The sequence below is a fragment of the Haliotis asinina genome, chromosome 3 (assembly GCF_037392515.1).
Source record: "Haliotis asinina isolate JCU_RB_2024 chromosome 3, JCU_Hal_asi_v2, whole genome shotgun sequence".
Classification (NCBI taxonomy): Eukaryota; Metazoa; Mollusca; class Gastropoda; order Lepetellida; family Haliotidae; genus Haliotis; species Haliotis asinina.
Genome location: NC_090282.1, coordinates 77253299 through 77265569, shown reverse-complemented (window position 1 = coordinate 77265569; position 12271 = coordinate 77253299). Strand labels below are relative to the sequence as shown.

The window sequence follows — 12271 nt, the reverse complement described above, 5'->3', positions numbered from 1 at the left end:
TGTTTCCCCGGTAGCTAATAAACGTTTATTTGTCTGCACCGGACTTCAGCGGGAACAGTAATAAGGGATGCTAACGATGATTCTCTACAATCTTATATTACTATCAAAGCACATTTGTCGGTAGTGAACGTTCATTTGAAAATAATTATCTTAGCTCTAATGAACTCAGTTGCACCCATCAAAGAATGCCATTTCGGTGGACTACATGTCTTACCCTCATCATGTGATTTCAGTTACATCATACTGTCAGTCCTTCGAATATTACATGGTATTTTGGCATTACCGAGGTCGTCAAACTGAGGAAAATAAACCCAAATCTACTATCAAACAAAGCTCGGCGACACGCTGTCGTGCATGTAGAACGCAACGTCACAGAAGAAACGTGTCATCATAGCAATTGTGGTGAAGTCAAATCACCATGACAAAGTGATATTTTGCCCTATACCAGCTCATCGTATGAAAATATGAACCCAGATATGTTCTCCCTCGTAGGTAATAACCTGGGGATATTATATTCGTGCCTATGTAATACCATGTTTACGACATGTTGGTATGCCCCTAGCGAGAGCAAGGCATGTACCGATATTTAGGCACGAGTGTCGAAAGCATAGTATGATATGGATATAATATATAATTTTATGACCGAAGTCGTCAAATTGAGCAAAAACAACCGAAATCTACTTTCAAACATAGACTGGTTACCCGCCGTCGCCGCATGCAGAACACAAAGTCATAGAAGAAACATGATGTCATAGAAGAAACGTGACGTCATAGCATTGTCCATGGCGTCAAGTCACCATGACTAAATGTTATATCGCCCTAGGCGAAAAATATGAGCCTCGACATTTTCGCCCTCGTGGGTAATAAATGTTTTAACATCATGTTTGAAAACGTCATTATTGCGTCAATGAACAATACCATGACGTCAACCAGAGTACAGTATTGCACGTAGTGTGTGGACTCAGTCGTTTCCTGCCCAGACAAAGTACCATGATGGCAACTCCAAACGAAATACATGTACATAAAATGCGTGTTCTGTTTTTCCTTAAGTACAAATCGAAAGGAGACGCGTGTGTTGTGAGAGCGCCGCAATGTTTTGACCCTAAAAGTATTCTGAAAAAGAAAGGCAGACGAAAACAGCGTATCCGTACATAATTTGGATTCACACGTTTGTTGTAAGAGCACACCCAGACGATGATCGAGATCACTATCAGAATTCGCTGATTGTATGTTTTCGAATTTTGATGCCACAATGAAACAGCTGAAATCTCTTAACTATAACAGACATATACATAGAACGTCACTTACTCAAGTCACTACCCAATCCATTTCGTCTCCCAACAAAATTAGTAAAATATACGTGGACCAAAAGTTATCGTGTTTGTGGACCAAAAGTTATCGATTAATGAATTTCAAAGATAAGATGTCTTATAATATTCATTAGTTGTGTATTATGCGACATTTAAAAAAAAATATCAATAATCAAACCGAATGTATAACTTAGACCACGAAGAACCTTTTGAGTGCTGACTAAGCTCGAGCACTGTTCACATTTCTTATATAGGATCGCTGACATGGGATTATTTCTATTATCAATTTACGTAAGAGGTGCCCCTCGGTCTATTTTTCAATGTTAAAAAAATAATATTTTGAAATTTTCAAAATAAGCATTTAATGTATTTTTTCTTCGTTGTTCCGCCAGTACATCTCTCTCTCTCTCTCTCTTTGTTTCACAAGACGGTGGACATGTGCGTTGAGTTGTTATGCCCATTTGACTTGCAACGGAATGTTTACGGTATTGTCACGTATACTATCACTCCCTACAAGGTCTTCGGAAAGATAGTTGCATCTGAAATAAATATGTGAAGCTTATGGCAATATTTCTTATATAGGAACATATCTGTAAATGATCGAGTCTGGGTCACATTATCCAGTGAATGACTTCATGTGCACGTATCTGTACAGTTAGGAATACGATGACATGCATCAGACAAGACAGTCAACCCCCTGGACGAACCTCCCGAACCCCTTCTTGGGTCCGCCAATGGACACTATCTATTCGTAGTTTGGTTAACGGTAAATTTCACGATAAGGTCTTATAATCTACTTCGAGTTTGCAGTCAAACAAGACGATGGATTGCTCGAAATTGACAGTCTGTTGTTACCAGCCTAAGGTCTCTTTAATATTTAATATGCTGTGGATATACTTGAACGTGATTTGGCTTCAGAGCCAGAGAACACATGGCACCTGCCATACAGTCTGCAATAAAATCAGCAACTTCGGTAAAACTCCCGTGAACTCGCCGAAGAAGGTTCCACAATTCGTTGCAACGTTCCTTTAGTTCCTACGGACGTCGGTTCTACTCGAAAACGTCGTGTACCTGCATCACTTTGGCGTGCCACAACCACACCCACTTTAAACTGACACGCCCACTCACTCGTGATCATGGTCAGAAGTTACATATACTGAAAGGTGCTACACACAATAATTACTGTCTGTACCAACTCTCAGGTATTCACGAAAAATGGTAGCAACAACTACACAACTTACACAGTCTAATAAAGTAATTAATCATTTTCCGAGAAACAGTTGTAGTACTAACTGCTTTGTTGTCAGAGCACCATCTCACTGTTAAACTTGCATCAAGCCAGAGTGAGAAATCGAATCAACCCGAAGCGTTCGTAAATTTGATAAGATCATAGTTTCAGTCAATTACCCTTTCAACTTGATATCAGTGGTCGGAAAACAGTATTAAGATATATACAGAAACTCAAACTTGCAATAAACATCCATGTGTTCATGACGTTACAGCATATATTTTTGCGATGCTTCAATATTAAAGCGTATGCAACGTATATGTACCACTTGGCTTCGTGTGTTGTATTGAACATAATATGACTCTCATAGCTGGTGGAGTCTGTGTCACCTCTAGGAGACTGCTTTACTGACTCTGACCACAGCTCAACAGACTACCTGATGCATTCTACAGTTGTTGGAGCAGTCGTGTGGCAAATAGTATAATAAATTTGTCTCCCATTCTCAACAGATGTCAAACGACACGAGGGATATTTGAGCTGCCAATTTGATTCCTGCATACTCCAAGTCGTGTCATTTGTATAAGACGTATTTTCGAAGCAAAATTAACAGTAATTATGAGGAAATTGTGTGTACGTGCGTGATATTAATCAACATTTATCTTGACAAATGAGGCAGGTGGAGGAAACTTAATCTATTCATAAACATTTATTTAATCGTAAGTTTGTTGTGGAGCATATTTGTACAGCCAGCACAAATATAGATCCATTGTGTTACTTTAGTTTCCGACGAATCATCTTTAAGTTTCATTCTGTAGAGCTGGGATTATTTTCTCAAATATTACAAACGAGCGTTGTTATAAGGTCAGGTCGTCAAAATACATTATTCCGATTAGACTCGGAATCTAATTGGATCACGGCCAATACGGAACATAAATAAATGTTTGCATGTTTGTTTCTTTGTTGTTTAACTGCCACATTCGACTGGCAGCGTTCCAGCCATGTAACAGCTATATCAAGGTTGTCAGTGAAAGACTGAATCTGCACTACCAATCGTGTTTGATATGATGAGCATCGATACACTCAATCATGATAAATAACATTATTGGATTTGAATACAGATGGGATAACAGAGATCGAATTACCGAGTGGAGAAAATACTATTGATACATAGATGTAAATAAAACAACAATGTGGATACATTTGTACCACAGGCAAACAGATATTTAAGTTTGGTATCACCCCAAATGCGTAGAATACCTCTCTCTCTCTCTCTCTCTCTCTCTCTCTCTCTCTCTCTCTCTGTGTGTGTGTGTGTGTGTGTGTGTGTTTTCGTCAGAGCACCGTGAACCCCACCCTTTGTAAATTCCTGGATCCGCCCATTTCGACTTTTATCCAAATTAACGCAAGAAAGAAAAAAAAACAACGCCGAGCTATTGACTGAATTGTATGCAGAACGACAATGGCAGTCTTCAAACTAATTTACGAAGACAAAGATGAGGACAACTGCTATGCATTTTGTTGCCCCACCTGTTGTGCACGCCAGAGCATAAGACGTATTTCAACACGAGACATAAGCGCTAAAGATATCACAACTCCCATACTTTAACATAGACTTACGATCACCGCAGCGCTAAGAGCACTTTGTGCAATGAAAGTCCTGTTTTCAAGTTGGAAGAAAGGTCGACGGATGGGTTTGTCCGGCTGTGCAAGTTTAAAAGTTGTTTTTATTTTATTTTATGAACGCATGCCGTATACACATTTTACACATGTAAGAGGCGACGGAAACTTTTATGAAATGTTATCAACTCTTAACTAACAACAAACGACAGCGGCAAGGAAGGTAAGCCGGTACAATATGCGTGGATTGTACAAGGGCAAAATAAGTTTCATTAGTGGATAATTGACCTGCTTTCATAATGACTTATTTCTGGGCTTCCCATGTATTTTGAAATAATACAGAAACGGAAGCTATTTCCTGATTAAACGTAAATACTTTCAGATTCGTTAAAAGGTAAAAAAACATCAGATGGGATTGCGAAACAATTGTCTTAACCAGTTTATCATATTAACATACGGAGTACACCATCGCAGATGCGTGCGTTCTTGCGTAAGCTACTCCATGTTTTGAACGCCTACTGTTCCTTCCATTGTTATATTAGGCACACATATAAACGGTAGTTTTTAGCTTCAGGGGTTTCGATCTATGCATTTGGGATACAATGGACAAAGTTAACGAGCCCAGTCGACAAACTGTCGCCTCTTTCAACAGACATGGATTGCTTAAGGCGCCATCGTCAAGGTCATATAAGATTGTGATAGGAATGAAATTGTCAGATACACCAGGGTCGCAGTATACAAGAAAAAACAGTGTCGTCCTTCAGTATCCCTGACACAAGGTTGACCTTCAGTATCCCAGACACAACAGGGTTGACCTGCAGTATCCCAGATACAACATTGTCGACCTGCAGTATCCTACACACAACAGTGTTGACCTGCAGTATTCTACGCAACAGTGTTGACCTGCAGTATCCCAGACACAGCAGTGTCAACCTTCAGTATCCGTTACACAAGGTTGATCTGCACTATCCCAGACACAACAGTGTTGACCTGCAGCATCCCAGACACGACAGTGTCGACCTGCTGTATGCCAAACCATCAGGGATGATCTACAGTATCCCAGATACGATAGTGTTGATCTGCAGTATTCTAGACACAACAGGGAAGACCTTCAGTATCCCAGACACAACAGGGTCCACCTGCAGTATCCCAGAGACAACAGTGTTGACCTGCAGTATTCTACACACAACAGGGTTAACCTGCAGCATCCCAGACACAACCGGCTTGACATGCTGTATCCCAAACCATTAGGGTTGACTTACAGTATTTCTAGACACAACAGTGTTGTCCGGCAGTATTCTACCCACAACAGGATTGACATGCAGTATCCCAGACACAACAGGGTTGACCTGCAGTATCCTAGATACAACAGGGATGACCTTCAGTATCCCAGACACAACAGATTTGACCTGCAGTATCCCAGCCAAAATTGAGTTGATTGGTAGTATCCCAGATATGACCTTATGGAGTGTACTAACAGCACCGACTTTGATACAGCATAATACTAGACACAACAGCAGCAAAGCAGAGACCAATTAGGTTTAATGAAGGCAACAATACATACAAGACAATCACATCAACCAATGCTACTACAGGTGTTGAAAATGTATAAGTTTTCTGACATCTTGTACATGTTCTATGTACAATATATCCAGTGTGGGTCATTTTCACTATTATTGGCCCTTAAATACAATATGATTAAGGAACTAAACTGATAATAATTATGATTTGTTTGTAAAAATTCCATGTTACAATGACACATTTGACTTATCCTCCTCTTAATGTTTTCTACAGATCACAAACATGCTGAAAACAAAACCTTGATACCAAGACACCAAGCCATGGTGCAGCAGTTCATTTGTAATACATTGCAATATATAGCATACACAGCATTTCTGGTCCATGTTGAACTCCAAATGTTTTCAACAGTTATCAGTGGTGTTACCTGTACTTCAAAGGGAGACAACTACAGTAACATGAATGTATGTCTTACCTGTGGAACACAAATCAGCAGAAACATTTGCTGTAATTACGTTCTACAAGTATGGTCATCAATAAAATAATTATCATTCATGTATATATATATATCACTGATTTACAATGGATATACAAATGCAAAAAATGTAAAATTAGGATGTCAGAGATGAAGTATTTTTTTACACTATATATGATTAAGCATGCATACTGAGTCTTCATATGTACATGTGGTTGAGGACATGGCATTTAACACAGCAGGCTGAAACAAAATGCTTCTGCGGTAGGGCGGCTTCATCATACATGACAAAACTACCTATGGAATGATGAATGAATGACTGACACTTCTCATCATACTTTTATGACTAGTATTAAATTAGCAAAATATTTCACTGTCAAAAAATAGAAATAATAGGAAGTGTCTATAAGGCATAAAAAAACATCCACTCACACAAAATATGTAAAGACAAAATCCTACATCCAAAATCTATGATGAAACTGTGGCACATTTTTCTAGACATTAGTCAAGGCAGGATTATCAGTATGGAGTCTCATGGTCATGGTGCTGTTTGGTATCAGACGTTGTCCAATGTTGACTTGGACACAGGGCAGAAACAAACATAATCTACAGAGAACTTTGTAATATTGGCAAGATGTGTCAGAACCAGCTCTATATTATTATTATCATTATAGGATATTTATAATGCACATATCCATGCATATACATCTGAAAAATAAGAGATTTTCAAGACTTGAGTAAACCTTATTGAATAATTTCTATTTACAGCGTGTCATTTCACTGATAGAAAGACAATAGTTATAAAGGTCAGAATTACCACTTCAAATAGAGTAACAGTCATGTGTGTGGTGTTGACAGGTCAAGGATAATACCGAATGAGTCCTGGATATAAACCCAGAAACAGCTGAGAGATGCAACTCCTACAACACATGCACTGTGTTACAATCACTGCAACTGTAGCTGGTCGAGAGTTTTATAGCAAGCACCAAGCAAACTCACTGTTAAGCTTTTTTAAAACATAAGTACAAGATTTAGGTATGCAATGAAAAATAATTGTAGAAAAATAAATACTATGACAACTCTTCTAATATGTTTTGACAAACTGTTTTAGAGGCATTTTAGAAGTTGCTGAGCTGAAGGTGATTGTGAAAATAAAGAAGTTGATCATCCATAAAATTTGTTCCATCACAGAAAACAAATTAAGCAACTGAATATATGTGAATCAAAGCTCTTCTTGCAATCTTAATGCAGAGAAAATGATCTGTATCGATATCAATCTATCTCACTGAGGCAAGGGAGTTGACAAATTATGAAAGTATAGTCCTCATGCCAAACTAAGCTTGAATTAGACAGTGGTAGCAACTAAAAGTTATCTCCCTGTTGTCATCTCATCCAATCAGCACTCAGATTCTACTTTTAATACCACCTGCATTTCCAGTGTAATAATCAGGAGATAATCGTAACAAACTAAGTGAGATGGTTATAATAATATCTGTGAGGAAAAGATTTTTTCACATTCTTCACATATCCTGAAACCTAAATTAAATCAGCTATTACAATATTTATACACTGGATGTCTTCTATGATACCCAATTTTAACTGGACATTGCCTAAACTCTTTCCAGTCTAAATATAACTCTAATTCCAGCCTATTTCGGTATGGGTGGAAAGTGGACTCCTACAGACAGTTAAGTCCCTTGGCTTGGGAAAATGCTATCCTGCGATCCTCCCAGTATATACACCCACTATGGCTAATGACTTTTGTGTCTGGGTGTCTGTGTGTGATAAATAATAATGTAACAAACTCTTTGACGTTGATGAGGTAGTGTGTAGTCCCCTGATGTCTAGATAAATATGCTAGTCATCTGTTATCGTTGGTTCACCTGATAGACCAAGATATGTCCGTATCAGTAGCTAATACATGTACTTCATCAAACATTATGGGGCGACTTTTAGGATTTGAGTATACAGGAGAGACCAGCACCTAGATTTTCAATGCTATCTTAGTGTTAAGATAGTTGTAAGTTAATGTCAATGTATGGCACTTACGACTATCTTAGCCCAAAGACAGCTTTGAAAATCTAGGCCCAGTATTCAATGTTTTGCATGTTCAAAATATTGCATGCTTCCATAATGTTTGATGAAGTTCTAAAGAGGATTCGAGAGAGAAAGAAAGACCAGAATTCTTAAACATTCTGAAGCAAATGTTACACTGAGACCCAGGATATGGGATATTTGGAACCAAACCTCCAGAACAATACTCATTAAAAACAAAATGTGTGAAGGATAAAATTGGTGACATAGCACACTCTCCAATCTGCATATGATGCTTGCATCATAATGATCACAAACTTTCATGCATTCACGCTACAAGAACTAATTATACTAACCAATGACAACAACCAGTGTGCGAAACAGTTTCCAAATTTAGCTTGCCATTTGGGCTAGCTATGCCACAAAATAATTCACTCGCCCAAAATTTGAATGTAGAAACTAAGCCAAAGATTACAAAAAGGTTAAAAAGAAAACAAGAAAAGTATTTTGTTTATGCTGAAATAACTTAAATAAGTCATTATTAAGCTGCTAATATGATGGATATATATCGCCATAATTTGCATGATTTAGAAGTGTATTACAACTTAACAAGTCAGATAGGGTGATAGGGTGACAGACTTTCAAAATGACCCCAAGACAATTCGCTGAGTAAGTAAAGTGACTGAGGATTTACTGGACTGACTGGATTCGTACTAGTCGCAGGCTACAGGGCCAGTGACTATTTCTTCGCACATTGAATACAACCATGCTAATAGAAGACCACAAGTACAACAGAGCATCCCCTGTTTGTTCAAGAGACAGTGGTCTGACTCAAAAAGTCACACACATGGTAAAAGTAACTCGTCAGATATTAAGATACAATGTATTTACCAAAATTATTGCATCTAGAGAGGTCCTGATAAGCAGGGTTCAACTGTACCATAGCTTGATCTTCCAGTAGTGTACCAGCAGTGTCATAGGTTAAAAACATTCCATGTGAATACAAACTACAGAAAACAGCATGACAGCATGATAATGTACAGCATTATCCTGGATAACATGAACACCTGCCATGTTCACAAACACATGTAAAGATATGGTGTGCAGTGATATCAATCATTGTACACATGTCACAAATAGTCTTTCTGAAGTTTACTAGAGTAATGTATCTGGCCCTAAATATATGGGTCCTCCTAGCAGAGTAACTAGTATGTTTCCCACAGGTAAACAGTAAGAAATAATTGAGGAAAATTTAATATCCTGTAATATATCTTAAAGAGTCAGTCTTGGAGGAGGTATCTGGTTTCATCTATTTCTCATGAACCAGAAGAATACTCGAAACAGGAGATAACCGAAAACTGCAGGGTAAAGGAAAAGTTCACGCTGAGATCGCCGCTGGTTGTCCTGCTCCATAACAGCCAGTCGACGGGTCAGTTTAGAAACTTGGGTTCGTAACAGAGTGGCTTCATCTTCTTCGTTGAGGAGCAGTGAGTCATAGGGTGACACTCCGGGAGTGTATGGCACTGGGCCCATTCTGTAATAGAAACAGATTTGACTTTGTTGGTTTCTGATTCGAAACAAATTCTGACGTAATAATGACCACCGTAACATTCTGGTACACCTCTTCTGTTTTGTGTGAAAATGTGATTGAAAACATCAGTCCCTTAGAAACAAGAAGCAGTTTCAACTTTGTTTAGAAATTTGCTCTTTCTAACATGATAGCATTTCCATGTTTTGCATGATTTCACCAGGAAAAGGAAAGGTAGTATGTATGGGAAGAGTGCAACACATACAGCAGGGTAAATGTAACATAACCTTTCTAGGCATGAGTGGGCTATATCAATTACTGCTCATCTGCAGTATTCGAATACTGTACCCATGTGGGGAATCTCAGGCCTTCGGCGTGAAGAATAAACACCTTAACCACTAGACTACCCCAACATCCAAGCAATCATTAAACAAATACCAAATGCATAGTTGTCCACTGACTACACACATCAATAGGTCTTTCACAATGATCTGTGTTCACATAAATACTACAAAAGGCGTGACATTCAAGCATCTACAAATATATCCTTTACAGATAGATACATAAAGGTCTTACAGATTGTAGGTCCTGTCCCCAAACCAAATTTATATCTTCATCACTCCATAAAACAATCTGCTGTAAAATTACCTTGTTCTAAATAGGAAAAAGTAATACAAATCACCTAAGATCACAAGGTGTGTTTGAGACAATACATTGTTAGACATTAGGTTTGAGAACACATGACAAAGATGGAAAATGTAATCATCAGTGAATTGCTCAGTCCTCCTCACCCATTAGTTTCTGGCTTGGCTACCATGTCGGTATGAACTCTTCGCGTTTCCACTTCCTCTACTGTCGGGAATCTTTCCTCTAGGGTCAGTGTTCTGGGTGGGGTGATCAGTCCTACATATGACATGCTCTCACTGTCAGGCGGACGATCAAAGACAAGAGGGCGAAGTGCCTCCTTCATCCCGATGTGTGTATCTCCTCCTGCCATTCATATATGAAAAGCAATTTATTCATAGACAGCTATAATAAATATAGCGGTGTAATATGCTGACATCACTAGTATTCACATCAGGATGTTTTGTTTGTTGTTTAACAACATTATTCAACATACATGAGGTGGTCTGTGAATCAATGAATCTGTGCAAACTGATCTCCCGGTAAGTAACTGCATTAAAGGAACATTAACAATGTCAGTAAGTCTGACCAGCAGATACTGTTATTTGTCTTAAAAAAATTCTTACCTGGATCCAATCTACTCTTACTCAGTGATGAAATCTCAATCAATCGCAAAGACTATTATTAGTACTAATGCCAATGTGTGTAGCTGAGGCTGTATTACAGATGTGAACTACATACAAGCCCTTTTCGTTTTTCTGTCTTACCTGCTAGAACTATCCTTTCCGGAACCATCATGTTTTCCGAGGCAGTGTTCCTAGTTTGTCCTACATGGCCGTTATACGCTCCTCCTACAGCTATCCTGTCCGGCACTTGCATCTTGTTGCTGATATCTGAGATGAAATCTGGATCATAGCTGTTTGACTGGACATCACTGTAGTCTGATGGCAGACTGTGAACATGGGCTTTGTCCATCTTTAAAAAAGATAAATGCAAATTCTTTATTAATTTTTAGTGTTTATAATCATGATAATCATAAGAGATTTCTGACAAATTGTAGTTTTCATGTATGATCTTTCATCTAATCAACAAACAAACACATCCTTAAACATTACATCACTTTTTAGTATGAAATCTGGTACACTAGTAGGTTGAAATAAGCAGGATGAATTTTGTCAAACAAGACCTTGTATAAGGAAGTGATAGGTTTCTTGGTAACTGTTAAGCGGTCACGTAAGGATTAGTCTAGCTGTCCATTTCTCAAGAAAGCTTATTATTTTTGTCAAGTTATCGAAAGCTCAGAACATCTGTGACAATAAGCACTCTCCAAAACAAGGAGTTGGTGAAACAAAAAGTAGAAAACGATACAGGGAAATTACGTTCCGCGTTCATAACACAGGTAAACGGTAAACAGGTAAACATGGAAATATTGTCATAATTACCATACAATAGAAAATGTTTAAGTCTTGGCACTATATCACATTCATGGAATGGGATGAACGCAAAACCAGTATGTGCTGAAAATGAACAAATGATGATCAAAGGTTGCAGCATGAGATAGTAAAGGATATAAGGCTATTCCGCAAAAATATAAATAGTCTGTGATTTTTCGTGTACAACACTTACTCGGGGAGACGATTCTGCACTCTCCATTTTATTTGGTCTAAATTGCAGCCAACAAGTTGATATTTCAGAGATAACAGGTCCTAGCCTCGAATCTATGTCATTTTGACAGGACAGGGAGCTGCCATTTTGAAAGAAAGACCACATAAAATGATGACGTCAGAAAATGTACATTCTTACAAACTGGTGAACATGTACGAGATTTTCCCCACATATTCTGTTGATAATATTTCCAACATATATCCTCTAAAATACATTGATATTACATGTTGACTTTATAACATGCCACTAGTAGTTAAATACTTATCTGTGCC

The 12271-nt window shown here is 38.2% G+C and overlaps 1 protein-coding gene across 1 annotated transcript; it reads right to left on the bottom strand.

Moving 5' to 3' along the window:
- Positions 1-5677: 5677 nt before the first annotated feature.
- Positions 5678-12087, bottom strand: LOC137278495 (mitochondrial fission factor-like). Its single transcript, XM_067810850.1, has 4 exons — positions 11961-12087; positions 11102-11309; positions 10502-10700; positions 5678-9716 (listed from the first exon to the last, which is right to left on the bottom strand). The coding sequence occupies exons 1-4, from the start codon at positions 11985-11987 to the stop codon at positions 9488-9490; spliced, it is 663 nt and encodes a 220-aa protein (XP_067666951.1). The 5' UTR covers positions 11988-12087; the 3' UTR covers positions 5678-9487.
- Between the last annotated feature and the right edge of the window lie 184 nt (positions 12088-12271).

Excerpts from the sequence above, each read along its gene's own strand:
- LOC137278495 (XM_067810850.1), bottom strand. The coding sequence starts at position 11,987 with ATGGAGAGTGCAGAATCGTCTCCCCGA. Across the intron at positions 10,701-11,101 it reads GGAAAGGATAGTTCTAGCAG|GAGGAGATACACACATCGGG; the intron begins GTAAGACAGAAA and ends TATGAATGGCAG. Across the intron at positions 9,717-10,501 it reads GCCAAGCCAGAAACTAATGG|AATGGGCCCAGTGCCATACA; the intron begins GTGAGGAGGACT and ends TTTCTATTACAG.